General features: G+C 41.7%; 1 protein-coding gene across 1 annotated transcript in view; it reads left to right on the top strand.

Annotated features, from left to right (window-relative positions):
* The first annotated feature begins 4,118 nt into the window (after nucleotides 1–4,118).
* The window catches only part of LOC143889925 (26S proteasome non-ATPase regulatory subunit 1 homolog A-like), a 28,152-nt gene continuing 16,966 nt past the window's right edge, over nucleotides 4,119–15,304 (top strand). Inside the window, exon 1 of the mRNA XM_077394326.1 lies at nucleotides 4,119–4,396. Coding sequence (XP_077250441.1) covers nucleotides 4,254–4,396 — 143 coding nt within the window. The 5' untranslated portion in view covers nucleotides 4,119–4,253. The remainder of the gene's footprint in view (nucleotides 4,397–15,304) is intronic.

Below are 15,304 nucleotides of genomic sequence, written 5' to 3'. Positions count from 1 at the left end.
ATCCAGATCTGCATCTGAGAAGGAGATCTCATTCTCCGTTCTAGTCTTTTTGCTGGTTGTGTGCACAACGTTAACTCGTCGCGCATATGCTTTGCGAGCAGCGGAGGATGTGCCCCCAGCGGCAGGCCCACCCATGATTGTGCCAATGACCCCCCTTGGCTGAGGCCGGAGTGCCTCAGGCTGCGCAATGGCCAGCTGAGGGGTTTTGTCCCGAGCAGGGGGCTGCTGTGATCTGCGAGGGCTGCGGCCCTGGGGGCTTTTTCCTCTGCGCTCTGTGTTGCGGCCGTCAGTTCGGATATACTTTTTCAAATATCCGCGGCTGATGAGCTGCTCAATTTCTTCTTTGAGTTGCCAACACTCATCCGTGTCGTGACCGTGGTCCTTGTGGAACCGACAGTATTTTGATGGATCTCTACGGTTTCCTTTGGAGATCATTCTAGCGGGCAACTTCACGAATTCCTCTTCGCTGATTGCAGCCGATATATGTTTCCTGGAGGTATTGAGAGGCGTGAAGTTTTCCTCTCTTCTTTGCGGAGGCGGAGACTTCTCTCTTCTGGGAGGTTTATCCTCCCTACGCTGCTTGGCCGGATTTTTCTCCTCAGAGGTTATCCTCCGATTTGAGTTAAGAGCTGCCAGTGTCTCTTCCACCGTGATGTACTCCTCTACCCCGGTCATGAGATCTGCCAGTGAGTGCGGATTTTGTCGAGCTACAGCCCGACGGAAATCATTAGACCTGGCCCCCGCGAGGAGCGCATTCATAGCTGCCGAGGGATCAAGATTTGGCACTTGAAGTGCCTCCCTGTTGAATCGGCGGACGAACACCTTGAGAGGTTCATTATCCTCTTGCCGCAAGGCCATCAGGGATGCTGTCGTCTTCCTCGGCCTGCGGCTACTCATGAAGTGGCGGACCAGATCCTCTCCGAAATCATCGAAGTTGTTGATGGAGTTCGGTTTGATCCTGGAGTACCAGTCTCTTGCCGCGCCAGTGAGCGTCGTAGGGAATGCTCTGCAAAGAAAGCCGTCGGAAGCTCCGTGGAGGAGCATCATTGTTCTGAATGTCTCCAAGTGGTCCACGGGGTCTGTCGTACCGTCGTACTGCGGGACGGCTGGCATTTTGAACCCTCTGGGTGCTGGGGCACCTAGGACATCATCAGTGAAAGGCGTTCTACTTGAGAACGCCCTGGAGGCGGGTCGGCTCTGGTCCTTCGCCAGTTCCTCTAGTCGGTGGTCCATTTCCTCCATTCTCTGCAGTAGCGGATCCGTTCTGCGGTCCAGGGACCTGATTCTTCCCACAGATTGGCTTGCTGCGGAGCCGGACTCCTACGACGAGGCCGGGACCTGACTTGTGGTGCATGCTCTTCGTGAGCTCGGCGCCTCTGTGCAGAGCGGGACCGCGACCTTTGACGGCAGTGAGGCTCTGTCAGAGCGTGCCTCGCCGTGGGGTGATGGATTTGTCTGGAGTGGTGAGTTCGGTCCTCACCATGGCGCGACGACTCTCCTCTGAGGATATTCGACCTTTCCTGCGCAGGTCGTGGAGCTTCCGGAGGAGGTTGGGGAGGCGAATGCAGCAGCTGTTGGTACTGCCCCACTAGAGCTGTCATTTGCTGAAAAAGGGCTTGGACTTGCTCCGGAGTGGGCAGGGGATTTAGGTGTTCTGAGCGAGCAGGGCTCTGCTCGGCGGTAGCAGAAGCTGCTACCACCAGCGAGGCGACTCGTTTGCTCCGAGTTTTGCGAGGTAGCACGGCTTGATCAGTCCGTGTAGTAGGTATCCGCGCGCTCTTGCGCCCTGCCATTTTTTGTGAGATGCGTAAGAACAGCTTTTAGTTCTGGGGTCCCACGGATGGCGCCAATCTGTTAGACCTAAAATCGGTAACAGGTACAGCAGTGACGTAAGAGCTGAGTTGGATGACCAGAGGAGCTGAGTCTTGAAGGACCGGAGTGAACGAATCATAGAGTGGTTGAGAATGAGTCCAGCTATGAGGGCTGAGTCCTGCACGAGGCAAGCAAGGTCAGAAGACCGACCCGGGTTTTACTCCGGACAGGCCCTTCGACACTCAAGTCAGTATGGACAGGAGTGAAGGGGAGAAGTCTAAGAGTTTTGGATGGAGAAGAGGGTTTTTGCATTACCCCTTGGTTTGAGCTTTGAATCCCTTTTTATAGGGAAAACCTGGTGAGGTGTCCTGGACAGGTGTCCAGGACAGATGGCGGCCTGTAAGAGGCTGGAGTTCACCTACTCCAGGACAGGTGGCAGCCTGTGAGTGGCTGGAGTTCACCTACTCTGGGACAGGTGGCAGCCTGTGAGTGGCTGGAGTTCACCTGCTCTGGGACAGGTGGCAGCCTGTGAGTGGCTGGAGTTTTTACACCCCATCACTTGGCAAATCCCTTCCTATTATAATATGATAAAAAAGGGGGAAATGATATGAAGAGTCCATTTGATAGGTCTTGCTTTGGATCCTATGCCCAAAAGGCCATGCCAATAGCCTGTCATAACATCAAATAATATAAACTTTTTTCATTGAATATCGATTTTATACTTGGTGTGGTGTAAGCCCTTATACTCCCCTATTTTTCAAAAAGTACTGCACGTACCACACTATAGGATGATCCAAAAATGTCCATGTGATGGGCCACAATGTAAATAGGTTGTGCCTAAAAGTATCTTTTCTATAAGATGACCCCAACCCTCTGATATATAGAGGAACTGCATATTATGGAAGCCTCAATAGATCGGAGGGCTAGGATCATCCTATTGAAATAATTTATGAGAAACAACCTATTTATGTTGTATTCCATCACATAGACCGTTTGGATCATCCTATGATGTGCTCCCTGTAATACTTCTTGAAAACTAGGGGGACCGTAAGGGCTTACACCACTAAAAAAAAAAAAAAAAAAACTCGTGGTTTACATTCAACGACAAAATTACGAGTCACTGAACGTTAGAATTGCATTATTGGAGTAAGTTTTTAGCTGAAAGCGGGTCAACCTGCGGGTGATGCGGGTGCGGGTCCACGGGTCGGGTGAGGAAATGACCCGCATTTTTGCAAGTCAGAATTTAGGTGACCCGCGCGGCCCGCGGGTGGCCGGGTCAACCCGCGGGTCACCCGCAAATATATATATATATATATATATATATATATATATATATATATATATATATAGGATTGTAATAATTATCCAATTTGACCGCATCTGTTTTTTTCCGTAATTTTCATAACCTTTTATATTTTATTTGTATTTTTTTCGTAATTTTAGAACTTTATAAACATTTCTAGGTAATTTTTCATTTAAAACTTTATAATTTAGCTATTTTACTTTTTGGGTGTAATGATTACTTTTTTTTGTTTTTTTTATTTGCCACCAAATGACATGCGAGAAGTTGCATGAGAAGTTTGGTAGCAAATTCTTGTAAAATAAAAAACCGAAGGAAATGTTATCCACAATACTGTTTTCTTATAAGCGCACTCTCACTTTATTAAAAGTATGGTATGGCCCACACCATAGGATGATCCAAACCGTCCATTAGATGGGCCATAGCCTAAATGGGTTATGCTCCAAAAATCATTTTCATAGGATGATCCTAACCCTCCAATCTGAATGTTAGAGGGTTGATCCTAACCCTCTATAGATCGGAGGGTTAGAATCAACCAAATGGAAATTTTTTTGGGGCATAACCTATTTAGGCTATGGCCCATCTAATGGACGGTTTGAATAATCCTATGGTACGGGCTATACCGTACTTTTTATAAAGTGAGGAGTTCCCTCGGAAAAAACAGTAGTGCTGATAACATTCTGAAGAAAAATTACAAAATACGTAAAAATGCGGGTGCCCGCGGGTTGACCCGACCCGACCCGTGTTTTTGCGGGTTGGGTCACCCGCGGGTTAGTTTTTCACGGGTCACTAAAACTTAGACCCGTGCCCGCAAATTTGCGGGTGGGTCGGGTCGACCTGCGGGCACAGGTCGCTTTTTCCAGGTCTAGCTGAAAGAGATCCAAATCAAAAGTATATCTAATGGACGGCCCAGATCATTTAAAGGTGGGACCCACCTGATGTAGTGGCAGTAGGCGTGCCACACTGTACCAAGGTATTCTCATCTATCTGGCTTTTTTAGGTTTCCTTTTTGTGATAGTACAAAGAGGACTTTCCTTGCTCAATCTGCAAGAAACCTAAAAGAAGACACAAACCCCAATCCCCATCTCCTCCTCCCTTTCCTCGTTATTTTATCAGAAAATCTCTGATTCATCGTGTGTTAATGGCCACAATGGTGAGTTCTGCGAGCGGGCTTCTAGCCATGTTGAACGAACCGCACCCGGTTTTGAAGCTTCACGCTCTCTCCAACCTCAACACCATCGTTGATTCCTTCTGGCCTGAAATCTCCACCAGTGTCCCAACCATGTGAGTTCTTATTTCTCTTTTCTTTCTAAAATAGTGTTTCAAGTTATTGCTGATCCGTTCCTAACCTAAAAACCCCTTTTCTTTTTCATTTTATATGTCTTAGATCATGCTAGGTTTTTTTTTGTTGTTGTTGTCCTCTATCTTTTTCTATAAATATGTGTCAAGGGTCTGTTTTCTGTTTTCATGTGTACCCATTTTCTGATTTTTGAGTTAGGGTTCTTTTAATTCATCAGCAATGTTGGTTACTTTGGGTGAAATTAGTGAGTTTATTTTTTATATGGGTTTGCTTGTTAGGGTTTTTAGTATTTGGTACTGTTTGCTCACTGATCTTTTGTGTGTGAGTTGCTTGTTTTAGTTTTGTACCCATGCAGAATTTCCTACTCTCATATTAAATGGCACTTGCATTTAGAGTTTTGACCTTTTTCACATTATATTTTAACTTTTCAAGTTATTTGCTATATTATTACTACTTTCTAGTAGGAATTAACTATTAAGTATTAACTCTTTGATATTGGATAGCACTTTAGTGTATTAATGTATGTGATTATGACGAGTCTATTGAAATTGCCAATTAGAGATTTGGTAGTTTGGAGATTGACACACAATGGCTAAGTACAAAGTACAGGCTACGAAGATTCAAAGAATTAAATAGTTAAAGAGAGTAGCCCAATAGCTTATAACAATCGCCTCACTTTCTTCATCTCTCTATGTGCAAATATACTCCATAAGGCCCATGTCCAAGGCCGCCAAGGATGATAGCGAAGAAGTCATTGTTTGCATTATCAAGATAATAGAGTTATGTTTGGCATTGTAAGAATTTCCACATGATCTGGAGTGATTCCAGATCTGATCTTTCTCCTTAATTTCTTGCTTTAATCCTCTTTATTTTCAGTTCTTGATATCTACATATTATTCTTTGATTCTTGTGCCCCTTAATCTTGCCAAAACCCGTACCTGCACTTTTTCGGCATACATTTGTACTCCTCCAAACATACCCTAAGCGTGGTAGGAATATTTTTCTAGCCTAATCATATATTTTAAGATCCAAAACCCTAATTTTCACGCATCCTTTTCACTCCTATTCCTTATTACAATAGTCTACTCTTGCTAGTAAATTCAGATCCTACGGCCTTCATTGCCTATTTCCATTGCCCTTATCTTATTCCTCACCCTCGTCGACTAAAACCCGAGCCTAATTTTTGAAAGATACTCCATTCCATAGATCTTGTTATCTCTCTTCCATTCCATAGATCGTTTTACGTCTCTTCCATTTTGTGACCAGTTAATCACTTTCTTTCAAAGAGAGACTGCCTATATGGAAAAATTTGGGGCACATTTATCATCTCTCTCACACACACACGATATAAGATGGTCATGAATCATCATCATTAGTAATAATCACAACATCACATTACTTCGAGTTGAGGCAGGGAGAGTAATATGGGCATTTAGGGGACCGATCGGCGTGGCAGATGCTATAGAAGCAAAGGTTCGTGCTGTTCATCAAGGAGTTAAAAGTCTTCCGAATATGGACTTGAATAAACTTGTAATTGAAGGAGACTCTCTCAACATCATTAAGTGGTTAAGAGGCTCTCTTTCTCCCCCTTGGAGATTTTTAGCTTTATTCGATGAGATCAAAGATAGATTGGGTGCCGCTCTGGTGACTTTTACCCATGTTCGAAGGTCAAGTAGTGGGGAGGCGGACAAATTGGCGAGAGAGGGAGCTTCTAGTCAGAGTTTGGAGTTTTTTGATTTTCTCCCTCCCTAGCTTTTGGTCTTTGTATTTCTCTTTTGTATAATCTCCAGATTGTTCCCTTTGTATCTTGGGGATCCCCTCGGTCTCCCTTCTTCTTTTAATGAAATCTTTTTACCATTCCCAAAAATAAATAAATCACAGCATTACATTAATGGATATGCATAAAACAATTTCTTGAAAAGAATATGCTCTCCCTAGTTCCTAAAAGCTCACCCCGTCCTTCGTTAAGGCATTAGACATCTTGTTCAGTTCCCTTGAGATACTTTGTACCATATAGTAAGAGAAAAGCGTGTTTAATATTTCCTTTATCGGGGTTGTATCCAGGAGAATGCACTATGTCTCGAAATCCAACAACTAGTAGAGGAGTGCCAGGAGTCTTCACTCTCATCTTTCTCCCCTAATAGTCCTAAGCATAGTTACCGGAAACTTCCTAGTAAGATGGGAAGCTCTCCTCCCCGAAACTCTCTTCGGAAGTTAAGGTCTTCTCGCTTCCCAAATTTAGATGTTTCCTCTTAATTAAGAGTACGCTTCCTATTTAGGTGATTATTTGACGCGGGCGGAAGCTTGCGGAAGGACGAAGAACACCGTCTTCAACCCGGTAGAAGAAGAACACCGTCTTGATTAATAAAACTCTTGAATCCACAAGAGGAAAACCTTGAATCCACAAGGAAGATAAAAACTTAGACGAGTTTATTCCATTCAAAAGATCTCCCAACATACATCACACGACTATATTTATAGATTTTTCATGTTTCCTGATTTCTCTCAACTAAAATATTGCTAACTAATCCTAATCTAATAAGGATTCTAACTTATCTTTGATTAGAAGTTCTAACTGACAAACAAATCTACAGAGATCGTCCTACTTCAGATCTCCCCCCACTTAAAGAAACTCGTCCTCGAGTTTAGATAAAAATGAAAAGAACAAACTTAAACTTAGGCTTGTTGCGAAATAGATCTCTGATGACGAGTAGCTCGCTTCAACTTCGAATTGCATTCCTTTCCATTTGATCAAGTATTTCCATCGGCCTAGTAATTTGACAAGTGTGGGCCAGCGGTAGCACTTGATTCGATTAGAAATCAAGGCCTCAATAAACTCTTTGATCCTTGGTAGTTGAGGTAGAACGTATCCTTCACTTTGCTCGATATCAACGGGGTTGTCATAGAGATGGGATAACTCTTCGTCTGTCATCCCTGATTGGTGCGCTTCAACTAAGAATTTCATCACGATGCTCCGCCGAGAGATTCGAGCTCTCCAGGCTTTCTGAATGATTTTGGTAGCATACTTGGTGAGCAGGTAGTTAACTCGAGCGTTCTTTTGACGCCACCAACTTTGAATCCTGATTGCAGAATTGATGTGCCTCTTAAATTCTCGCCTGGCCCGGTACATGCGCCAAGTCTTTTGAATTAGGAGACATGCAACTTTCTTCTTGGCACGGTCCTGGGCTTTTTTGGCTTTCTCTCGCCTGATTACAGCCTGGATCTTCAAAGACTCTTGATACGTAACCGGTGCGAATTCCCTGATAAAGAGATCTCGTACATGATACCAACAATTGAAGGGTGGTTGTCCTGATCTGTATTATTCTCGTTCTATCTTTCTTAAGAAGGATTTAGCATGAAGAGATACAGTCAGTTTTGCACACTTAACTGTCTCTACATGGCTCATGTCATATTTATATGTACAATCTTCAATTGCATCAAGCCATGCCAAACACTCGGTCTCACAATTTCCACACCCAAAAAAAGGCGGCACAAAAGATAGGTCCATGGGTGGTAAAGGTGAAAGAAAATGGAAGGAAGAGGGTGGAAGGGTAGTTGGCTTGGTAGATAGTTAGAATAAAGGGTGTTTTTGGTTTGCGGGTTGACACAGGGAAGTTGAGGTGACTAAAAACTAGGGAGGAAAAAAAGAAGTGTAACCGGCTAGGAATTGAAGAGGCTTTGGGTTGGTTGGTTTTTTTTTTTTTAAATGAGGTTCAGTAATTGAAACAAGAAAAGAAGAAGGGGATTAAAGTGATGATGTGGTTGGTAGATGTAAGAAGAGAAAGGGTTACAAGGAACAGGCTGCTTTCTAAGAGGTGGTGGCTGGTTTTAGAATAGCTGTGTTCAAGAAGAAATAGGCCAGGTGAGAGGAGGAAAAGGGCATATTGAAAACGGTACCAATGGGCTGTTAGATATTAGAAAGGAGTGGTGTTCTCAATTGTAAGGTGGTGGATTTTAATCGAAAGGAGACGGCAGTGTTGGAATGTATTTAGGTAGTTTTTATGGCTGGCTAAGAGGAGGTTATGCCACTGTTTTAAAGGAGGTATGGGCTGGCGGTTTTGAGAGGCTGGTAATTGGTTTTCTACAGGTTTGGGTAGCCTAAGAACTAGGAGTTATGCGTCCAAGAGAGAGGGTGATTCTCGGGTGAAATAAAATAGGGAAGATGGCTTTTTTTTAAAGGGATTTTGTTACACTGCTAAACTTTAGGATCTAAGGCAAAAATATAGGGAACTAGCATTCTTGATTACAGAGAAAGAAAAGACAGAGGCTTGCGGTTGCAAACCATGCAACAAAATAGGAAATGGGAAGTTTTGCAAGGCAAGCTTTTGGGAAATGCCTAAAATTAATCAACTTTTGGGAAACACCAAAAATTAAGGTGTGGCTAAATATAAGAGGATGGCAAAAATGGGATTTGCTAACTAAAAATAAAGAGGCTAAAAAAATAGGGATTGCAAAAATCTTTGGGAATAGCTGACTTCGGATGTGGTTTGTGATTTGGTTCTAGGGTAAAGATGGGGTTCTCAGAAGGCTAATTGGGAAGGTGTGGCTGAGATTCAATGTGGGTGCAACTAAAGCCTGATGGGTTTTGTACTTTTGTGTGGCTGAAAGAGGTACATTGACTGGTTTGGGAAAGTTGGCTGCTAGTATCCATGGAAGCTTTGGGGCTCAAGGGAGAAGATGCAAATCATGGGTAGTTAATGGAGATTATTTCTTGGCTGGTTATGTGGAGATGGTAGGGCTGGTTACAGAAAGGTTGTTCGAGGAGATAAAAGGATGATTTTGGGATTAACAGGGAGTGCAACATATGGGTCTCACTCGTGGAATTGGGAACTGAATGGGACATAGCTAATAGCCTAGAAGTTGGGCAAAAGTGGGTTGTCGATCATGATTGAAATCTAAGGGCTAAGGGCTGAGATGAACAAAATGGGTTTGGGTGGCTACTAACAAGGGTTTGGGGATATTGCGGAATCCTATATGGTGGCTGTAACAAAGGTGGCCTGAAACTATAATTTTTTTTAAATTGGCTGAGAAAAGAGAAGTCAAGGGTGATGAAAGAAGGGCACGGCTGGGAACAAAAGGAAGCGGATGGTGGCGAAAAGCGGAGTTGAGTGTAAAGGGTAGAGAAAACTAACCTGAAACAAGAAGTTGGATTGTTGTGCGGGTAATCGGCATCATAAATCCGGATCTCGTGATGGTGTTTGATGATGGCGGATGCAAGCTGGTTCGATTCGAGGAGTGACCTCGCTTTGATACCAACTTGACGCGGGCAGAAGCGTGCGGAAGGACGAAGAACACCGTCTTCAACCCAGTAGAAGAAGAACACCGTCTTCTTTAACAAACTCTTGAATCCACAAGAGGAAAACCTTGAATCCACAAGGAAGATAAAAACTTACACGAGTTTATTACATTCAAAAGATCTCCCAACATACATCACACGACTATATTTATAGATTTTTCATGTTTCCTGATTTCTCTCAACTAAAACATTGCTAACTAATCCTAATCTAATAAGGATTCTAACTTATCTTTGATTAGAAGTTCTAACTGACAAACAAATCTACAAAGATCGTCCTACATCATTGTTTCATCCTGAATGAATATTTTTTCTTTTGATAATGATGGGGCATATTTAAAAAAATTGCATTTACAACTTGAAAACTGATCTTAAGTTTTAAATGAAAATTATGCGGATCTTTTTCCAAAAACTTACATTAAATATACTCAACTCAACTAAGCCTTTGTCCCAAACTAGTTGGGGTTGTCTAATGAATCCTTTAGAAAATTTTCATGAAGAAGGTGAAAGAATCTACCCGGCTCAAATTGACTAAGTCTAATCCTGACACTAGTTGGGTTCGTCTACATGGATCATTTTCTTACATTCTTTTTTTTAAAGGTAAAAAAAAAATATTTTCTTACATTTTCTCTTATCCAAGGTCATATTCTCTGTTATGTTCCTAGCCATCAAGTCCAAGGTTTTAAATGTCGGTTTCGGCCACCACCGAAACCAAAATATTTCGGTTTCCGTAGAAATTTTGGCCGAAATCATGTAAAATTTTGAAAAAAATTTCGGTTTTCTTAAATTTCCCCCAAAAAGTACAAAATTTCGGTGGAAATTTCGGTAGAAGTCTTTACTTTTCAATGGAAATTTTGTAAACAAGGGTGAAAAACGAAATTTCAGATTTCGGCAAAATTTTGGGGAAATCATGTAAAAATCCGATTCAATGTAATTTCGGTTTCGGTCCAAACTGAAACCGAAATATTTCAGCTGAAATTTCAGATTTCGGCCGAAATTTAAAACTATGATCAAGTCTTTCCTCACTGTTTCTACCCAAGTTGTTGTCGGTCTGCCCCTACCTCTTTTTACTCCATCAACTTGGCACGAGTCACTTCTTCTCACTGGAGCATCCAAAGGCCTATGTTGGATATGCCCAAACCAACTTAAGCGGTGCCCTCTCATCTTCTCCTGAAATGGTGCCACCCCCACCATTTTACGAATGTCTTCATTTTTAATTCTATCTAACCTTGTGTGGCCGCACATCCATCTAAGCATTCGCATCTCCGCTACACTCTTCTTATGCACATGCTGCTTCTTGGTGGCCCAATATTCTGAGCCGTACAACATGGTTGGCCTCACAGTTGTCTTATAAAACTTTCCCTTCAACTTGGTAGGTATTTTACAGTCACCCAGAACTACTGAAGCATGCTTCCACTTCAACCAACCTGCTCTTATTTTGTGGTTAACATCTTCTTCAATCTCTCCTTCCTTATGTAGGATTGAACCAAGATAGCGAAAGATATCCCTCTTAGGTACCTCTTGTCCAGTCATATTTACTACATCCTCGCTCTGCCTCCTTACATTACTAAAGTTGCACTCCATATACTGTCTTAGTCCTACTCAGTCTAAAATCTTTGGATTCCAAAGTAGTTCTCCATAACTCTAACTTAGCATCAACTCCTGCTTTGGTTTCGTTAATTAATATTATGTCATTTGTAAATAACATACACCCCGACACCTCATCTTGTATACCCTCCTTAAGTTCATCCATAACTAACGTAAAAAGATAAGGGCTTAGAGCCGATCCTTGATGCAGTCTTATTGTAATTGGAAACACACTAGATGTGCCTGACACTAGTCACTACTCCATCGTACATACTCTTAATCACATTGTACATATCCTTAATCACATCAACATATTTAGTAGGTTTTTTTTTCCTTTCAAGGACCCACCACATAACACTTGGGAACCCTATCATACACTTTCTCCAAATCAATGAAAACCATATGAAGGCTCTTTTTATTTTCTCTAAATCTCTCAATTAATTGCCTAATCAAGAAGATAGCTTCCATAGTCGATCGTCTGGGCATGAAACCAAACTGATTCTCTGACACATTTTCTTAGTCTATATTCAATTTCAATTACCCCCTCCCAAAGCTTCATGGTGTGTCCCATTAGCTTAATTCCCCGGTAATTGGTGCAACTCTGAATGTCCCCTTTATTCTTATAAACAGCTACTAATGAACTCTTCCTCCACTCATCAGGCATCTTCTTAGTCTTCAAAATATTGTTAAATAATCTCGTTAACCAAACCAAACCCACATCACCCAAGCATCTCCAAGTCTCAATAACAATACCATCAGACCCCATAGCCTTACCTAATTTCATATTTTTCATAGCTACTCTTAACTCTGATGTTCAAATTCTATGAACAAACCTCCGGTTTGTATCATCAAAAGTGTTATCAAGTTCTCCCAAATTTGCTACGGTTTCTCCATTAAACAACTTATCGAAGTAGCTTCTCGACCTCTCTTTAACCTCGTTTTCTTTTACTAACAATCTTTGATTCTCGTCGTTGATGCATTTATATGATTCAAGTCCCTTCTTTTACTTTCTCTCATCTTAGCAAGCTTGTAAACATCTTTTTCACCCTCTTTCGTCCGTAACTTGTGGTACAAATCCTCATAGGCCTTGCCTCTAGCTTCCCTTACTGCCTTCTTAGCTTCATTTTTAGCCAATTTATACTTCTCAATGTTCTCCTCATTTCTACACTTATGCAAACATTTATAACACTCTCTTTTAGTCCTAATCACCTTTTGGACCTCTTCATTCCACCACCACATATCTTTAGACGGCGGCCCACTTCCTCTAGATTCTCCAAGTACCTCTCGAGCCATTTTCCTGATATAACGAGACATCTCATTCCACATAATATCAGTCCCTTCATCATGACTCCAAGGTCCTTTTTTAAGCAGTCTATTCGTAACCTACTACAATCCTACTCTTTCTATGTACTTGTTCGCTTCCAATGAATCTTCTTAGATGCTTCATGTTGACTTCCAGTGACGCTTCACACACATTTTCTCTTTATTTTCTTTATAGCTTTTCACTTCCTGCATTTTCTATTTTTCTAAACTCCCTGCTTCCCGCTTTCGCTTCCTGCATCACTTCTTGCACTCGCTTCCCGCTCTGCCAACTATGGTCCTAAGTACACCAATCTTGTCATCCTCTTATGGTTCCTTAGGACACTTCCTAACCTTCTCATCCTGGATTGCAAAGTCATCATCCATTGAAGTTGAGCTGACCATTTTCTTCTCGTGTGGTACTTAGCTCTTCAAGATCTCATCCCAACCCAATTGCTAGAAATAGTAGTAGTTTTCCTCTCACCGTCACTGTTACACGAGTGATCAACACTTCTCATGGGATAGTTATCCACACTGATTTATGGTGACGGTTTCACTTGTTTCTCTCAGATCTAAACGGTGCATTAGTCATGCGATGGGTCTAATGTGAGTAGCTGTCAACAATAGGACCTCAATGGTTCTTGAGATGTGCATTAGTTATAATAACACACACTGGACAATATCTACTTCGAATCACATAAATCTATGCTCGTACTAGTGCCAACTATTAAATTAAGGGATAAAAAGCAGATAGCTAATAAAGTCAAAAGGAAAGGTCTCCCTTTTATTAATCCCAAGGATCTCCTTGTAGAAAATATTGAAACTGGCCTAAATAGATGGTGCCAAAGCAAAAAATAGAAAGGAAGTTTGTCTACTCAGTCCATAAAAGTTCTACATCCCATCCTCCACTCATCAGGCATCTTCTTAGTCTTCAAAATATTGTTAAATAATCTCGTTAATCAAACCAAACCCACATCACCCAAGCATCTCCAAGTCTCAATAGGAATACCATCAGACCCCATAGCCTTACGTAATTTCATATTTTTCATAGCTACTCTTAACTCTGATGTTCAAATTCTATGAACAAACCTCCGGTTTGTATCATCAAAAGCGTTATCAAGTTCTCCCAAATTTGCTACGGGTTCTCCGTTAAACAACTTAACGAAGTAGCTTCTCGACCTCTCTTTAACCTCGTTTTCTTTTACTAACAATCTTTGATTCTCGTTGTTGATGCATATATATGTTGTTGATGCATTTATATGATTCAAGTCCCTTCTTTTACTTTATCTCACCTTAGCAAGCTTGTAAACATCTTTTTCACCCTCTTTCGTCCGTAACTTGTGGTACAAATCCTCATAGGCCTTGCCTCTAGCTTCCCTTACTGCCTTCTTAGCTTCCTTTTTAGCCAATTTATACTTCTCAATGTTCTCCTCATTTCTACACTTATGCAAACATTTATAACACTCTCTTTTAGTCCTAATCACCTTTTGGACCTCCTCATTCCACCACCACATATCTTTAGACGGCGGCCCACTTCCTCTAGATTCTCCAAGTCCCTCTCTAGCCATTTTCCTAATATAATGAGACATCTCATTCCACATAATATCAGTCCCTTCGTCATGACTCCAAGGTCCTTTTTTAAGCAGTCTATTCCTAATCTACTACAATCCTACTCTTTCTATGTACTTGTTCCCTTCCAATGAATCTTCTTAAATGCTTCATGTTGACTTCCAGTGACCCTTCACACACATTTTCTCTTTATTTTCTTTATAGCTTTTCGCTTCCTGCATTTTCTATTTTTCTAAACCCCCTGCTTCCCGCTTTCGCTTCCTGCATCGCTTCTTGCACTCGCTTCCCGCTCTGGCAACTATGGTCCTCAGTACACCAATCTTGTCATCCTCTTATGGTTCCTTAGGACACTTCCTATCCTTCTCATCCTGGATTGCAAAGCCATCATCCATTGAAGTTGAGCTGACCATGTTCTTCTCGTGTGGTACTTAGCTCTTCAAGATCTCATCCCAACACAATTGCTAGAATAGTAGTAGTTTTCCTCTCACCGTCACTGTTACACGAGTGATCAACACTTCTCATGGGATAGTTATCCACACTGATTTATGGTGACGGTTTCACTTGTTTCTCTCAGATCTAAACGGTGCATTAGTCATGCGATGGGTCTAATGTGAGTAGCTGTCAACAATACGACCTCAATGGTTCTTGAGATGTGCATTAGTTATAATAACACACACTGGACAATATCTACTTCGAATCACATAAGTCTATGCTCATACTAGTGCCAACTATTAAATTAAGGGATAAAAAGCAGATACCTAATAAAGTCAAAAGGAAAAGGTCTCCCTTTTATTAATCCCAAGGATCTCCTTGTAGAAAATATTGAAACTGGCCTAAATAGATGGTGCCAAAGCAAAAAATAGAAAGGAAGTTTGTCTACTCAGTCCATAAAAGTTCTACATCCCATCTTCCACTCATCAGGCATCTTCTTAGTCTTTAAAATATTGTTAAATATTCTCGTTAACCAAACCAAACCCACATCACCCAAGCATCTCCAAGTCTCAATAGGAATACCATCAGACTGCATAGCCTTACCCAATTTCATATTTTTCATAGCTACTCTTAACTCTGATGTTCAAATTCTATGAACAAACCTCCGGATTGTATCATCAAAAGCGTTATCAAGTTCTCCCAAATTTGCTAC

This window comes from Tasmannia lanceolata, unplaced genomic scaffold (genome assembly GCF_043159265.1).
Source record: "Tasmannia lanceolata isolate RefF3 unplaced genomic scaffold, GAP_Taslan_0.1 ptg000013l, whole genome shotgun sequence".
Lineage (NCBI taxonomy): Eukaryota > Viridiplantae > Streptophyta > Magnoliopsida > Canellales > Winteraceae > Tasmannia > Tasmannia lanceolata.
The sequence above is the reverse complement of the archived record's forward strand: the minus strand, read 5'-3'. Positions and strand labels throughout refer to the sequence as shown.